This window comes from Archocentrus centrarchus, chromosome 1 (assembly GCF_007364275.1).
Source record: "Archocentrus centrarchus isolate MPI-CPG fArcCen1 chromosome 1, fArcCen1, whole genome shotgun sequence".
In the NCBI taxonomy this organism is placed as follows: domain Eukaryota; kingdom Metazoa; phylum Chordata; class Actinopteri; order Cichliformes; family Cichlidae; genus Archocentrus; species Archocentrus centrarchus.
Genome location: NC_044346.1, coordinates 25,716,610 through 25,735,209, shown reverse-complemented (window position 1 = coordinate 25,735,209; position 18,600 = coordinate 25,716,610). Strand labels below are relative to the sequence as shown.

The 18,600-nt window shown below is 39.2% G+C and overlaps 1 protein-coding gene across 1 annotated transcript in view; it reads right to left on the bottom strand.

Moving 5' to 3' along the window:
* The window catches only part of LOC115789362 (alpha-1,6-mannosylglycoprotein 6-beta-N-acetylglucosaminyltransferase B-like), a 125,405-nt gene that overhangs the window by 39,925 nt on the left and 66,880 nt on the right, over positions 1–18,600 (bottom strand). The window contains 3 exon segments of the mRNA XM_030742750.1: positions 4,271–4,397; positions 4,400–4,439; positions 15,599–15,763. Coding sequence (XP_030598610.1) covers positions 4,271–4,397; positions 4,400–4,439; positions 15,599–15,763 — 332 coding nt within the window.

The following is an 18,600-nucleotide window of genomic DNA, read 5'->3' as shown; positions in this document are numbered from 1 at the left end:
GAGAAACTAGGAAGCAAGGGAGAGAAAAGTCATGGTATCTAATAAAGATCTTTGGCTGCTATCCAGCCAGATGTTGCAGTTGTAGTATGTGATATGATTCTTAATTTATAGTTGAGTTGAGGGAGGTGAGATGGGGATTACTATCTTTTGCTATTTTTTTTTTAAATAAAAAATAATAAATATTGCAGGTAAGGCAAAATCCAAGTGGAAAGGATAAAGCAAAGCAAAAAACATTGTTACCCAAATATTATCACATTTATTGTGGGATTATCATTTAAAATGATAATTCTGAAATAAATAAAACAAAAACAAAACAAAAAAATGTAACTACAATTGAAACTGTTGTTTCCTATTATCAAAGTAACTTGGGTCAAACATGATCAAGTAATAGTATTAAAATCAGCAGTAGTGACAGAGGAGAGTCAGCCTTTGCACCCTTTGGTAGGTGAACACTAAAAGCAAGAAAATTCTTGTGACACGTGTTCAGAAGGACTTTAATAAAAGCTGATAGATTTAACATGTGCACAGTTTTTAACGGCAGCCACATTGCTTGATTTCCACATTTCACCTCTGTCAAATGCTTCAGAATGCCACATTTTTTACTTTTGTGTTACAGTCAACATATACTCTGTGAACACAAGCCACCAGGATGATGCACCAGAAAATGAACAATTTTCCAGGCTACTTCACTGTACTTACTTCTTCGGTGTACATTGTGTGCCCTGCGGGTAGTGAACTGCGAAAGGCCATTGCGTTTTTAGCCTGTGCCACTTTTCTTTCATCTTCCAGTATTATTAAAGCTTCTTTATGTCACTTAACAGTAGTGGCAGGATAAGGCACAAAAGGTGCTGACCATCTACGTTTTCCACGATTGCAGCAGCTCTCGGTGTTCCAGACTCTCCAGTTGGTAATGAGCAGGAGAGCCGTGTCTGTTCTCCCTCTCACACTAATACATCTCAGGTACCTTGCCAATCTAACTGGCATCAAATTTAGCTTCATTTCCATCAAGCTCCTCAGTATCCCACACTGCGAGGAGTGCATACTCAGCAGAAATGGTGAAATGCAAAAACCCGTACTGAATTAACTCAGGTATGTGTGCTGCAGTGCGTAGGCCCATACCGTGGTAAACGGTGTGAAATTTCTGCTTTGTGCATGATATAAGATTCCAAACAAAGGAAAGGTATTTATTAGAGAACCTTCAAAAAATATCTGCATATTTGAATACCGAATATGACTCTAAAGATGCCACTTCAGCACTTTGCTGCACTCTCTTTTTGTCCTTTTCTTCCCTAAAGATTTATCCATGAACATTTTTTCATCAGTCCTTCATCTACCTGCACGAAATATAATTTAGCTTTGTCACAGAAAAAAACTCAAATAAATAATTCCTCTATCATCAGTTTACTCTATCACGAGTTTCATTAAAAGAAGTCATTTTAGTCTATAGCTCCAGTGCCTTAGCAAGTCTAGCCCCTTAACTGCAGCGCAGACTGGAAACTACAAACAGGGTGTGATACACTAAGAAAACACTACACCTAATCATTCCCACTGTGGCCAATTACAGTTACCCTCCGCTTCCTCCTAAGCCAATCCACAACTTTCATAGTAGTCATGAGAGCAATGTACCCCTGTGTGTGGCTCTCTCTCTCTCTCTCTCTCACACACACACACACACACACACACACACACACCACACACACACACACACACACCACACACACACACACACACAACCACACACACACCATAATGCAGAGATGACAACAGTTGAGATGGATGGACCCCAGGCACTGTTTTGTTCAGCGTTATTTTAACATTGGTCAGTGTTGCCCAAAGGAAAGCAAAGCTGTTTCCCAAATCTGTATTTGGACTCAGATCCAAACAAGCCTTCTCTTTAGGGCGACTGTTGTCTGTCTGCCTGGTTTTCCATTTGTCTTGGTCGTTTTGCCTATCCAGATTGCCAGACCTTTTTTTTTTTTTTTTCTTTCTTTCTGCATTTATATCTGCATCTCTGACTACATCCTCTGTTTTTGTATGCCTATTTACACATTCTTGGAAAAATATGAAAAGCAGTAAGTATGCTGACAGAAATGGGACAAATTCTGGGCATGAGACAAGTGAGAAAGACACAATTGCATAATACAGTGGAGGGCTTCAAGAAACATACAAAACACCAACTAGCAGAGAACGAACTCTAAAAACGATGGTGTTAAATGTTGAACCTACACAACATTTGGAAGAAATAATTTACCCCAAACAACTGGTACCATGAAGAATCAACAAAATCTGCGAAAAAACATAAAACACAACATCCCTCTTTAAAAGACTAATGAACAACAATCATAGTACACACCAAAAAAAGCAACATTAATGCATTGCTTATGAACGTGTTAGCTGATTTGCATCTGAGGGTTATTCTGTGTGAACCGTTAATTACGGTGCGAGGTAATCAAACCAAAAAAAAAAAAAAATGCTCCTGCTTTCCTGCCTGTTTACTAACACACACTGTGATAATTGCATTCACGGGGCATGGTGTGAATGTACACAAAGCGAGTATCTGAGAACGCAGTCCTAACATAGAAATGCAGTAGTGCTGAGGGAATGCTTTAATTAATTCATTCACTGACAAAAAAATGTTTTTACCCCCTGTATATTTCACAGTGCCCAAAAACAGAAAATCAATACTTATGCTTTTTAAATCACAAATCACTGTGCACTTGTGTGCAGCTTCACTGTGTGGCAGGAAATATGGATGCTAAATGTGGTGTAACTACACATCAAAGCAGCACAAAACTCTGCCTTACAATGCTTCCTCCTCTGAGAATGATTTTGCATTATTGATTTCACTAAATGGAGACAGTAAACAGTGTTACATTACCCTTTATCACATGTTAGTATAATGTTCACTGTGAAAAGCATTAAAAGCCTTACTGTAGCTGTAAGGCTTTCTAAACATTTTGGTGAACCAAAGGTCAATGAAGCCATTAAGAGGTCTGAGGGTAATGTGACAGACCGAGAGAGAGAGAGAGAGAAAAAGCAACACATCAATTACAAATGAAACTGAGAAACTGAGAAAGGTGAATAAAGAAAAAAATGTTCACACTGGTATGTTAATATATACTGCGCAGTCACCTAAACATCACAACCCAAAGTATCAGACAGATAAATCTGAAAATGTGGGTCTTAAGAAACTCCAGCGACCTGCATGCGGTAAAAATGATTGTGCCATCAATCTCAAAAGTCACTTTTTAAAGTATAAAATGCCCCTAAATTGTCCCACACTCTCCTGGCCCCTGCAGCAGTATTATATGTCTACAGAAAGTCTGCCTAAGGCGGTGCATCAATACAATGCTCCTTCTATGATTTGTGAGAGTTGTCCGAAGCAGTGCACAGTGTGAAATGCAGAGAACAGCCGGGACTCTGTAGGCATCATTATATTGATCTATACTCTGTACCTGTGTCATTGCACTGATCAGCGATGGCAGAAAGACAAAGACTTAGTGGCTCAATCAAGGCTGAACAAAGATGCCACCTAATATGATTGAGCTGCCTTCTCACAATATGCCTATTCATAATTCTTCTGTCAAACATTTGCCATTCATTAACATGGAAGATGACAACCTCTGTGATTTATTCAGTCTTGACCATGAACCTGATTACATAGACTAAACAGAAAAAGCTTGAGGGATCTTTCCAATCATGACAAATTTGCATCCATCCACTTGTGTGTGTGTGTGTGTGTTGACTCTAGTACAGCTTTATCAGTCATCAGAAATAAGTATGCATACTGACATAGGATGACAAAAAAACAAACAAACAAACAACAACAAAAAAACCACCAATGCAGTCCCATTGACATCAAGCTGGGAAATGAGCCTATATGACAGGGATCCTCAAATCCAGGCCTCGAGGTCCAGTGTCCTGCAGGTTTTAGTTATATCCCTGAGCCAACACACCTGAGTCAAATATAGAAGTCATTAGCAGGACTCTGGAGAACTTGACTGTATACTGAGGAGGTAATTCAGCCATTTGATTCAGGTGTGTTGGATCAGGGACACATCTAAAACCTGCAGGACACCGGACCTTGAGGCCTGGATTTGAGGATCCCTGCTTTATGAGATCAATATAGTGACAGGACCTTAGCACCCTTAATGCTAATGCCTGGGTTAAGTGGGAATGAGCAGATTTTCAATACAAAATTTCAAAAGCACAATGCATCAGGCGATTAGCTTAATTGGCAATTGGTAGATCTTGCATACAAAGAACTCACCCCTGAAGCTCCTTGACAGACATGGAGATCTTGAGGTTGTGTCCCAGAACATGGAGTGCAGTCAGGATGTCAGCCCACTGGACCATCTCTCCAAGAGGCCCCCCCTTCAGCACCTTGGGACTGAAACATCTCCAGACTCCTCAGTTAGGAAGCCTACATGAACCAAGATCTGAAAGAGGAGAGGAACATATTGTTATAGAAGTTCAACCCTGTGTTTTGGAAACTAGCAAAAAGCTGCTTATTTGTAAACTTTTTGGGGGAAAAAATTGAAATAAAGTAATGATTCATGTCAGTTAGAATAATTATTACCTTTATCCCTTGATTCCCAAGACTTGAAAAACTTTTTTTTTTTTATTAAAGAAATCAATATATTCAGAGAGCATAGGGTTAGGGTCTTTACCTGACAATGACTTAGACTTCACAGGGTTAAAGAGAGTGTTTAGTTCTTTAAAGTGAGGGATATATGAGGTATTCTTAGCCAGTTTAGGAACTAACATTATCTGTAGATTCAAACCAACATGTCACCCAATATTAAAAACTAACAGATAGAGGCACTGGAAACCAGCACTTCCTATGTTTTGCAAGGAACAATAATAACTTTTGTCAAAGTCTGAGAGCTCTGAAGAGCAATAAAAAGCTTTTTATTTGTTTTTGTTTTTTTAAAGTAAGCCTCTTTGTAGGCGACTAACACATGTTTGCTGCTGACTTGGTTCACAGTAAATTGTTCAGCTTACATGCCAGTACTCATGTCTGCTACTTCAGACTGGGGATTTATTGACTGCCACTTACAGTAGGTAACATACCAACAATTGGATATGTATCTCATATTACCCAGCTTCAAAGAAACCAAACTATCCCTTTAAAACAAATAATCTTAGATATGGTTTTTAAGGTATTTAAAAGCAGGTCAGGTCCTCTGTCAGATTCACTATCATTGTCTGTCTCTCCATGTAAACCCAGATTAACTCCATAGTACTGACAAAATAGTTCTCTAAATTTAAGTTTATTTTTTAATGCTGCTGAATGAATATGCAGTCTCACCTTTCTGTGTGATGGATAAACATAATCTAACATCTTAAACGGGGCGAAAGTAGTTTTTTCTAAGTTTTAAGCCTACTATTAAAAATACAGAGGGTGTCTGTCTCCCGAAACCAAACTGGGAGCTGTTTCCATAGAAGAGGGGCCTGAAAGCTGAAGGCTCTGCCTCCCATTCTACTCTTTAAGTATCCTAGGAACCACAAATAAGCCAGCAGTCTGAGAGCGAAGTTCTCTATTGGGGTGATACGGTACTATGAGGTCTTCAAGATAAGATGGGGCCTGATTATTTAAGACCTTGTATGTGAGGAGAAGGATTTTAAATTCTATTCTGATTTAACAGGGAGCCAATGAAGAGAAGCCAATATGGGAGAAATCTGCTCTCTCTTTCTAGTCCCTGTCAGTACTCTAGCTCCAGCATTTTGGATCAGCTGAAGGCTTTTCAGGGAGGTTGTAGGACATCCTGATAATAATGAATTACAATAGTCCAGCATGAAAGTAATAAATGCATGAATTAGATTTTCAGCATCATTCTGAGACAGGATGTTTCTAATTTTAGAAATATTGCACAAATGCAAAAAGGCAGTCCTACATAACAGTCCTCCCTGTTGTTTTAGTTGTTGAATGTTGTGCTTAATTAATTTCTAACTGCTCAGGTAAGCCCAGTGTACGGGCTCAAATTTAGGTACGGTAAAAAAGTGAATTCAGGTTGCCTTTTGACAAATTAACAACAATATAATTTTTAGTCTTAAGTTTTTCTCAAATATATGGGTTTTCTTGTTTTTAATGGCTGGTGGTCTAAAAAGAAAATTGTTAAACACTGTAAATGCACATCAAGTCCAAATGTTTATAATAAAGTTCATTTAATTAAATGTGATATGCATTATGACACTTTTATATATGCATAATGGATAATGTTAAGCTCTTGGAAAGTTAAGCTACTGCTCTGCACATGGTTTTAATAACTTTGAGGATTAATATCATTAGAATTTCAGACTCTTTGAAAAGGAAGTTATGGCAACTGAAAAGTAATTCATTGAAATCCCCAATGAATTATCCCCACATGCTCCAATGGAACAACTTGTGGCACAACCCATTTCAAATGTAACTTATGCACATGGAAAACCACTGTGACACATTTCTTAGAGACCTAATGCGAAAATCTCCGTTAAAAATATTATGTAAATTAACTATTACACTTTTATTGTGGCACTGTTAAACAATTCTTCACATAGAGGCCACAGTCCTGTCATGCGTGTCCACCTAGCTACTGCATAATTAGTGCACCCCAGCGAGAAATGAGCAACACGTTACTTTTCACAGTGGATTAGACACAGTCATGTCCAAACGTTGCTCTGCTCAGTAATCCTGATTAACTAACACAGCATGAACACCTCCAGCTGCTTTTGCTGGCAAATGGAGCCCACAACTTTGACCATGCAACATACATAATGAGCTTAAGACCAAATGTGAGGACTTTGCCAAGAAGTTTTCAAGGCAGTTGTTTACTGTCTCTCCATTTGTATGCAAGTGCATTAGTGTGTCCTGTGTCTGTACTTTTAAATCTCTTAGCTGTAGAGGTAATGATTAAAAGCTTCTAAGAGCTTTTTAGATATGTGCTACAATGCACTCATTTCACTCTTCCCCTCCTAATTATGTCGCAGTGTGCCAATATTAACACATGCACCTGCACACAATATACATACACACATAGTGCTACAGAATATGAGTCATTTTATGATGATGGGAAAGACTGCATCTGAATAACAAAATGAGAGAAAAAGAAAAACAGTACTAAGCCAGATGAATTATTGATTTTAACCCACAATAAATGTTTAATAATATTTTCAGTTGGCCACGGAAACAGGTTGTGAACATAACAGTGAAATGTCATCATATTTTAGGTTCACGTGGCAAAGTTCTGCTTAAATTGTTGCTTATCTACACATTCAGCAGTTATGATGCAAAGTAAGCTCTTTTTTTGGAGTCATGTTGGAAATCTAAATCCTGTATTAGCATTTTTTTAGGTCAGTTTTTGGTGTCCATCAAAATCCTGTGGGAAACATGTGATGCTCAAGCTGCTAAGTGCATTTATAGATCTTTAAATATTAGGGGAGCTGTCCATTCAATTGATACTAATGTAGAGCCTCGTTAACTCTGTCTCACTTTTCCAACCCATTATCCATTCACAAACAGCACATATTTTAAATACTCAACACTATGAACATTTATACACTCCACAGAACTTTCTTCCCATTCCCATACATGTTTCCTAACTTATGGTATTTGATTTTACATTCTCTTTCTATGTTTGTCATTTTTATCATCATCAAACACCAAGACAAATTCCTTGCAAATGCAAACTAATAAAACTGATTTGGATTCTGATTCTTCTCTGTAGGTTCATTGCTATGAGTGAGCCGTTTTAGCACACACACTGTTTTCAGATTTGCATTTGATAAATTATTATTAAAAAATGCTGAATATAGCAACTTTAAATATTTTGTTTAGCTTTATTCATATACTGTGGTGTTTTTAAGTTCATACACCCAGTACATTTGATAAAACAATTTCACTGATGTCCTCACTTGGAAAAAAAAAAATTGTGTACACAACTCTGGACAATGATGTGTGTGCAGCCCAGTCAAGCTCCAGTGAGACTCCAGCTGGCGTGAAAAATCCCCTGATTGAATAAACCTGCTCTATTAACTTCTGCTTCATAAAAAGATAAGTGAAATTTAATTACAGTTTGGGTGGCAGATGGCAAGAGTGAGAATACATGGCACCAATACTATTCCCTGGCTCGGTGGTGGTGTTGGTTATACGGTGTATCAGTGAAATGCTGGCAACCACGCAGAAATGGAGACAGAAGGAGCTGAATTTCAAATACTGGCATAACAGTAAAACTGATAAATAAATATGAGAAAAAAAAATCACACAGTGGCAACAGAGCTGAATAACTGTGGACTGGATCCTATAAACTAGCATTCACACACAAATGAAAAGTTAATAGCAGGAGAGGAAGAATTCTTTGCAAAACCTGGCAACTCACTTGTGATCTAAACTAGAGCACGACCAATAAAGGATTTTTAAGACTGATAACAATACCGATATTTGGTGATTTTTATCCTCTTATGGAGAAACTATTCGTCTCTTCTTTACTTTTTCATTTTCATTATGAGTCTTTATTCACTCTCATACGATATTTTGCCAATATCAACAGCTAATATCAACCGATATATCAGCTGGACTCTAATCTTGTTTTTTTTTTTTTTTGACCTGTCATGTCTGGCAATTTTCGCAATCGGAATGATAATCCGAAGACATTATTGTACCAAACATATTTGCTTTTACAAGACATGCTCTATAATTATTTTCTATAGGCTATTCTTGTTAATTGTATTTTTTTTTTTATTTTATTTATTTTATTTTATTTATTCTTGCCAGATCTGACAGGCAGAGAAAGAAGAAGAGAGAGATGGAGAGGAAAAAGAGGAAAAGAAAAAGGGAAAAAAGAAAAAAAGGGGGGGGGGGGGCAGGAAAAAAAATAGAAGATAAGAGCTACACATACATACATACACCTTCACACATATACATATATATATATATATATATATATAATATATATATATATATATATATATATATATATATATATATACACACATATACATATATATATATATATATATATATATATATATATATATATATATACACACATATACATAAATATATATATATATATACACACATACATACATATATATATATATATATAATATATATATATATATATATATATATATATATATATATATATATATGTATATACACACATATATATATATATATATATATATATATATATACACACACATATATATATATATATATATATATATATATATATATATATATATATATATATATATATATATATATATATATATATATATATATATATATATATATAGTCTTGCTGTACTTTGTAGTAATGTATATGTATTCCTCTGTCATGGAACGTACTCAATAATGAGGACAAGAAGCCGCAACCACCCTCCCACGTGATCTAGAGGCAGCCAGAGAAAGACCCAGGGGACCCAGGTCATCCACAGCCCACCAGGAGCACAGAAGACCCGAGACCACACATTCCAATGGCAACTGCGCGCACACCAGAGAGGAGGAAGACCCCAGATGGGGCCCCCACGGCCAACGGGCAAGAGCCCAGAGAGCCAGAGGCAATGAGCAGCCCGCCCCTCCGGCCGGCCGGCCCCCCCCCAGCACGAGCCAAGAATGCAGCCCCGAGGCCCCAGGCGCCCAGGAACCACCCGACACCCAGCAGAACCCCCCCCGACACCAAAGAGGCCCGAGCCACCCCCAGGCCACAGCCGCCAAGGGCGCGGGCCAGAAACCACGCCAGGACACCCGACCATGCACCCCAGGACCCCCAGGCACCCCCATCCCAGGGGCGGCCGTGACAATCCGTGGGGAGCAGCGGGGAGCGGTAGGCAGGGATAACTCCTGGCCTCCGCAACCGTGTCCCATAGGGGCCAAGGCTCAACAAGCCACAGACCCAGGACCAGCTGTCCACACGCACACACACGTCATATATTCATACACACACATACATGCCAGTCACACACCCATGCTCATATACACAGACCATACATGGACATTCAGTGTGGGAAAGCAGGCACCAGCACTGAGCCAGCAGCGCTCCAGAGAAGCAGCCAACCCAGCCCCGAACTACTAGCCAGTCCCTACCCCCGGCAGGGTGCACGAAACCTGGGTGTGGGAAGACCCGCCCACCCCCTCCTCCCACTCAAAATGTTTGGGATGATATGTTAGGTCTATGTGGGTGCATGTATGAATGAATGTACATGACTGTATGAAAGCTATAGTGCTATTAAAATTGGGGGGACAGATGTAACATGCGCACTGGACAACAGCGCCCATCCACACCATCCCCCCAAGGCCCTCAATGTCTAAGATGTAGATAAAATTGAGGAGCAGGCAACAGCGAACAAATAAGTGGAGCCACTTCAGCGGCTCCACCCACTAGCCAAGGTGTGATACACCTGCCCCCCAAGGCCCTATGTGTACTATGACGTTCTGTGAGCTGTACGGTGTAATTAAAAAAGGGGGGGTGGGACATCATGCAATGACCCCCACCCCACCCCCCAGACCCTACGTGTGTGTTGTGTTGTTGATTGAATAGGAGGAGGGGAAGGGCCAGGATACATATGACCGGGAGTAGTGACTACCCCCGGAGGAAGAGAGCCAGCTAAATACTGGCTCATTGGACACCCAGGTTTCCTACACCCAACCGCAGGGCAGGGAAGGTAGGTCCAGGGCCTGCAGTGGCCACACCCCTAGGGCACCGCTGTGCCCAAGGCCAGCACCCACCACAGCTGGACTCTAATCTTGATTGCTAAGGAGGGACTTTGAATTCTTTCTGTTAGTAATTATTTACCTTCATTTATAAATATTAATTCCTCTCTATGGGAACACCATTAGAGCAAAATTTATTGAAAAATGTTAGACCAGTGCTGGAGAAGTCAAATTTTTATTCCCAAAAGGGAATAAAAATCTTGAACTGAGAGGAGAGAGAAACCAGCACACACTCTTGCCACCAAGACAGTTTTGCATACTTGCTCCAGCACTCACTTGAAAATGAAGACAAACAGGTAGAAAGCCACACAATGGAAACAACAGAAGGAATAACTGTGAAGCCTCATAAACTGTGTGTGTCACAGCCAATTGCCTCCCTCAGGAATCTGATCACACACAAGAGAGTTGAGCTCTTTATACAGTGGACTTATGGTACTCCCAGATGGTGTGTGTCTCTGAATGTGCTGATTTTTATTTATTTTTTTGGTTTTGTTTTGTTGATTTGTTTCACGCTGACATACATCAATGAACTCTGGTTAGAATCCCTTGTGTGTTTTCAGCGTAAATGCTTGCTCGCTGTAGGCTTGGGGATTCTCAAAAAGCTCAAAAGCTAATTTTTCCTGTTAACATCCCACCGGGACTGAATAAAGACTCAGCAAACCCACTGAGACACAAAAAGAGGTACAATAACTCACTAACCTTTACACTGGTGCATCTGTTTACTTGTATGTTCATGCACCACCAATCTGAATAAAAGGTGTTTTCACTATATTTTTCTGTTCTAATTGATGCTACATGATCATATAACTGAGATCAGTTGTAATAAAGAAAATCTACTCTTTGAAATGTTTTATGCAGTGTGAGTCTGTATCAAAGTAAAATCCTTGGAAAGACCTTGGTGCATACACTTGAGAGCAGGAGAGTAGAAGTGGCTCTTAAGTATGTGGTACCACTCCAGTGGTATGCTCTGCTCCAGTCATCACTAATGGGCTAACGACAGAAGTATGCAAATACTTGCCTTAGCATCTGTTAGAACAGGATTTTGCACAGATACATGCACGCCTGTGTGTGTGTGTGTGTGTGTGTGTGTGTGTGTGTGTGTGTGTGTGTGTGTGTGTGTGTGTGTGTGTGTGTGTGTGTGTGAGAGAGAGAGAGATTGACCTGGTTCTCTCATTCATTGTGCCCCTGAAGAAGGTTGCAGCTGTCCAGCCATGGGTGGCAACACAAGTTGGCACTGACAAACATGACTACTCTACCCTTAATTTCACCTTCTTCCTCATCCTTCTTTCATGGCCCTACAGACTACTTTCTCCTCTTTACTTATACTCATGTCTTTCCTGCTTGTTTTCATATTCTTTCAACTTTCTTCCTCCTCTTCCTCTTTCCTCTGGCAGCTTTTTCTTTTACCCCTACCCCAATTCCTCACTCCTCACTTATCCTTCCACACTGCCTACACTTCATCAGTCAGAGGTCTATTAACTCTCAAGAGGGCAGAGAAAGGGAGAAGGGAAATTAGCAGCTTGACATTTGCTGACAAACACACTAAATGTGCATTTTCAAAGAAGCGCAGATGCACACAAAGTGACACTGGAAGATACTAAAACTAACACCAGTCAGGCAGTGAATGCAGTGCTGGAGGTTAACAGGATGAGGCCAGTGTCTTTGAATCGATACTATTGCCTTTTAAAAACCTTTCATTAATTCCAAAATATGCTTCTTTTGATGTCTAACAAAATGAAAACAGCTTCTTTTTAAACACAAAAAAAAATGCTCAGAGTCATCATAATGGCTAAAAGGCTGGGCCGTGGCTTTACATAAAGTTTCAGAATTGTGATGAAAAAAAAAAATCTTGCAGTGCATGATTGCTTCGAAAATGAAGTGAACCTAGAGGTTGACTGTATTCTTTCTGAACGGACTCACTGAGGAAATTGGCACTCGCAAAGAGATTTCCTAGAATACCTTAACGCCATTGTTCACTCTGATACAAAATATCACTCACTTGCAAATACGCTTGACTTTAGAAAATCTATTCTGGTGTGACTTTCAGATAAACCCTTCAGAATTACATTACTCAAATGACCACAGTTCCCCTGACACACACACACACACACACACACACACACACACACACACACACACACACACACACACACACACACACACACACACACACACACCTAGCCCGCTTTGCTTTGTTTTTCATTTTTCTCCTCTTCTTCTTGATCTTTTCTCCTTCCATACCTGCTCCTCTGTTCTGCTAATTTATTCTTCTTCCAAGGAAACATCTACTCTGCTTACAATCAAAGACAAAGCCGAACAAGGAAACAGAACTGAATCAACAGAGCCTCACTGGCAGAGCAAAGACTAGATATGCACCGACTGACCAGCCAAGGGACTGGAATCAGCCGGTCAGCCTCACATAAGTGTGATTACCAGCTGGTCCATTTTATGCATCCAGAGCATGCACACAGGAGTGCAAGTAAACAGTCACACACCGACAGCCACACACTAAAATGTTGCTGTGAGTCACAATGTTGGCCAAAGTAAACTGTGTGGGGACCACCACAAAAACGTTTGTAACAACAAACCTAATCAGACACTTAAATCACCCTCACCCAGCTGAACATGGACATTTTAAAGAAGCTAACAAAGGCTGAAGCTAAAGCTACCCAGAGCTCAGAGCCAGCCACAAGCCAGCAGCCTCAAAAACAATCGGAAAGGAGAAAAGGGTGGATGTCCTGTTATCTGGTGAACTTCTGAACATACTGGAAAATAATGTAAGCGACTGTGATGTAAATCTGTTGCATCTGCTTTTGTTTGGGAAGGTAAAATATGTCAGGTAAAGACAAAGTATACAGCAATTCATTTTCACTGATTTATTTGGACTTCTTTCAAGCAGCACTGCACTTTTCAGTTGTTTAACGGAAAGAAGATACTGTAACTTACTGCAGTTTGGGGGAAATTGTAAGGTTTAATAATTTATTTTATTATGAAAAAAAATGCTGCATTGGAAGATTTTTTTTTTTTTAATATGCCATCACTTAATTTTCATAGAAAGAAAACTGGAATTGGCAAAAATTAATATCGACTGGAGGTCACACTTAGAGAAAAATCAGAATCGGTCAAGAAAATTGCAACCGGTGCATCTATAGCCTGTATATTCAGGCACAGTCCTGAAGCCGCTAATGGAAACGGGTATCATGTTAAAGACAAATGTCAGAGGTGTGCTGGGCCACAGTCATTTCACATCACACAATGTTTTCTCCATGATCAGAGTCATCTAAAAAATCAGCCGGTGATTCCCTCAACAGTGTAGTGAGTGACCTTAATTTGACATTTAAATGTAACTGCATCAAAAATAGTGCATTTATCTGGTTAAGACTGAGATTTAAACTGTAAATGAAATGTATGAGATTTTGCCATTGGCTTTTTTTGCCATGATATCCAATTAGCAGTCAAGCATAAACACAGACCCACACAGACTGACAGGGAATACACAGATGCACATTTTTTTTTTTTAAACTTCTGTTTCTAATTATTCTGATAAACAGCTTTAGACAGCCAAGGCTTACTCTTACAAACGCCAGGACATCTGCTGTTGAGATAGCAGCCGCAGCACTTTGTAAGGCATATACCCAGTTGAGCAGCCACGAAGGCACGATAGAGGATAACAAATCCCCTCAGTGCAGTACAAGAAAGAAGAACATCAATCACAGTGACAGAGGACTATTTCCACCCATGTTAACTTATTTTAGAGAGAGATGCGGGCAGAGAGAGATATTTTGGAAAGAAGAGGCAGAATGCTTGCTCAGTCTGCCTTCTCACATTAATGCATTCATTCATCATTACTACCTTAAGTAAAAAAGTGCGAGTGTGCTCGGAGAAGGGAAATAGGTAGGGGAGGATAAATAACCAAAAACTGTGGTGTAAAGGATAACATGCAGCAAAAAATTTAAGCTGGTAAAGTAAGCTTTTAGATTACACCTTCAGTTTAATGAAGTACCCTAAATACACAAGCAGCTTAGTCTTTCAGGCCTAATGTCTCATTCACCTCAGGTGTCTCACTACCTTCCCTATTTTTTAATAGTCCTTTGGTAATCCATATTCCCTCCCTTTCCCTTTCTTTCTGTCTTACTCTTGGTCCTCTGGCACTGCTGCATACATCTTGCCATAACCCCAATCATTCGTCATCATCATTTTATCGCCTAACTTGCTTTGGTTTCTTCTCGCACATTTATCCTTGCATGGCTGTCTTTCACTCACACACAGCCTCTGCCATGAATGGTTGCTCGCAGGAAGCAGCCAAATCTATACTGCACAGCTTCAAATGCAACCTAAAAGATATGATACTGCAGTACAAATCAGCAATACAGCTTCGAAAACAATTTTGCATCAAATTAAGTAAAGACAGTTACACACACCAATTCTAGAAGTGATGTGAAGAGATGGACGACAGCCTATCATTACCGCCTCTATTATTTTTTCTCTTCCAGCTATTATCATTCAAATAAAAAACAAAAACCTTCATAAAACATCTGAAAAAGCAATTTAATGCCCAGATTTTTTCTATTCAAAGCTTCATCTGCTTTATTCTTTAGGAGGTTACATGGGGCTTCAATCAATCCCAGCTGACAGTGGATGAGAGGGCTACTCACATGGGATTTTCAGGTTTGCCTGTGACATTGCTTAAGTTGCACAGTTCATTGTTCCTTTCCCACTCTATCTCCTACTTGTTCTTTTAAATAGTCTTGCACTGATCTGTATTGTAACACACACCATTTTAACTTGCGTTTTTTTCAAAGTTGTACTTTACATTTTGTGTTATTATAGTACAGTACTTAATCATAGTCAAAAGAATTTAGGACTGCACTAAATCATCCTTTAACCTTCATCTTTTACCTTCTTCTGGTCTCTCCATCGTTGCTCCAATTTGGCATCCAGACGATTTGCAGCTGTCGCCCACTGTTGTGCAAGTCGCCGGATTCGACGCTTCATGAAGCTGAGGGACTCCTTACCTGTCCCGACCTGGTCCAGCAAGACAGAGAGATCTGTGCGGAAGGCAGCCTGCGAATGTGATGAAGACAGAGACAAATGTAAAGTAGTAACAAAAGAAGTTAAAGTGTAAGTGCAAGGCTCAAAGTATGGGTCCTGTGGTGCCCTAAATATTTATATTCTGCAGCAATGCGGGTGTTAAAAGCTTCAGCTATGCTACCTCTAAGAACCATAGCTATCATAGTAAATCACCCTTTAGTATCATTCTGCATTATCTGCAAATACAGGCTGGTGAACTTTTCAAAGAATAAATCATTTTACAAAGATTTCCTCACATCTGCAGCAGAGAGGGACTAAAATACTGTCAGCTTCAAATGCTGATAACTTAAAGCACGATTTCAAGAAAAACTGTGTCCAGTGAGCACATTGTTAACTTTGCTGCTTTAGGTTCACTTGTCAGTGAAATATATGTGGAGCAGTTACAACAAAATGCAGTTTTTCTAACAACGAGCAGTCTCCTTTTTACTTCTCCAAAAAGTCCTTGGCTCAGCAATGTTTTTGTGAAACACAAAAATAGTTCCGTTATTTTGGTCACAGAGAAGATCAGTCTTCATCTGCATTAACATTCTGGTTTACCTTCCAAAAATGTCTCGCTTAACACAGTTATTAAAGGAAAAGGAAAAGTGAAACTGCACACATTGTGCACACATCACATTTTAAACTACTTTAGGCAAAGTGAATGTAGCTGGGAAAAGTACCATTATATACAGATTCAGAGCACAGTTCTGTCCTTATTCCTTATTTTGAATGCCTAAATCCATAGGTCTGTATTACCACTGCACAGGCTTGTCTGTACTGCAAGAAAATATTTTATTTAAAATATCAAAACATCAAAATTGATCAATATTAGTTGCTGTGGATGAGGTCTGTTTTGAATAAGGTATGAACAGGCACCTTACTCAACAGCATCTTCTGAAGAAAAGGACTGTTGATCTACCTTTTTTAATTGTACTCTGACCCTGTAATAACAGCTCATCAACCTCTAACCAATTTTTAAATTTCTGCCACTGTTTCATTAATGACAGCCTAAAGCCATAATACAAAGGCAGCAATTTCAGACAAAATGACAGAGAGAAAAACAACTTTTTTGAAAAAACTGTAATTATAATACAGACATATCTTATTTGTCAGTTCCAGCAGTTAACTAAAATAATATTGCTTGTCTAAAGCCATTTTCCCTCTTTTCTACCACCTTGACTCAACTCCTTCTTCCTCTGCAAAACTCAAGGTTTGATTTTTTTTTTTTTTTTTTTTTTAAGGTTAAGGGCTTATTGAAAAATAAAATACAGATAAAAATGGTCTTGGATCAAGGACACAAGAAAGGTGCATCAAAGCTGATATTTCCAACCCTTACAATAAAAACACCAAATAAGCACACCTTAGCAAACATAAATCTGGGATAAAATAATGATTTAAAAAAATAAATAAATAAAAGAATATTTTTAGTTACAAGCCACTTGCAATCTTAGGCTTGCACTGAATCAAAAGCTACTTCTCCAATCATGCACATCTTAATAAATAAATTACCAGCAACAACACCGTGCATTTTACATGCTTTCAGTACACAAGAAATCAGTAGAGCCTGCTGCTATCTTAGAGTCTGTGCTGCTCCGTCTGTCCTGTAGGAGATACTTGTTATTAAGTCTAACTGACAGAGGGACAAATTAAAGTTTCATCTAAGAACATTTTATACTGAGGCAAGTAATTAACATTTAAATATTCCATCTGCTGACCAGATGTTTGTTTAGGTGTCAACAGCGTGGAAAAGTTCTACAATAAAAGCCTTACAAGAAGCAAGAATCCACATATTGGTAACATGTTTTATTCATGTCAAAAATCACAAAAACCACCAGTTTCTTTGATGTCGCTCTATGAATGTTCGCAACCCTCGAAGTACTGGAAAAAAAATCCACAGCCAAAATGAGATGGTAGCTTCATAGCCCCTTGACTATATGAACGTTAATCCAATATATATGAACAGAGTGACAGTAAAGGCAACTCCTAATTATTAACTTCTTCATCTGCATTTTTTGCCCTTATTTCATAATTATCTTTTACTAATTTTACTAATTTTCAAAAGGAACTCTTCTGATTCTCTGTCAGTTTTTATTAACACATAATCTTCATTTTGCTGAAATGAGTCCACTAGGCGATGTATTAGTGAGCTAAAGATTGCATTATATTGTATACACTACATTGCCAAAAGTATTCACTCACCCATCCAAATCACTGAATTCAGGTGTTCCCAGCACTTCCATGACCACAGGTGTATAAAATCAATACCTAGGCATGCAGACTGCTTCTAAAACATTTTTGAAAGAATGGGTTGCTCCCAGGAGCTCAGTGAATGCCAGTGTGGTACTGTGATAGGATGCCAACAAGTCCAGTTGTGAAATTTCCTCGCTACTAAATATTCCACAGTCAACTGTTTGTGGTGTTATTACAAAAAAGCAACTTGGAATGACAGCAACTCAGCCACAAAGTTGTAGGTCACGTAAAATCACAGTGTGGGGTCAGCGGATGCTGAGGCGCACAGTGCACAGAGGTCACCAACTTTCTGCAGAATCAATCACTTCATGTGACCTTCAGATTACCTCAAGAACAGTGCAGAGAGCTTCATGGAATGGGTTTCCATGGCTGAGCAGCTGCATCCAAGCCTTACATCACCAAGCGCAATGCAAAGCATTAGCTGGTGTGAAGCATGCCACCACTGGACTCTAGAGCAGTAGAGACGTGTTCTCTGGAGTGACGACTCACGCTTCTCTGTCTGGCAATCAGATGGACGAGTCTAGGTTTGGCAATTGCCAGGAGAGCGGTACATGTCTGACTGCATTGTGCCAAGTGTAAAG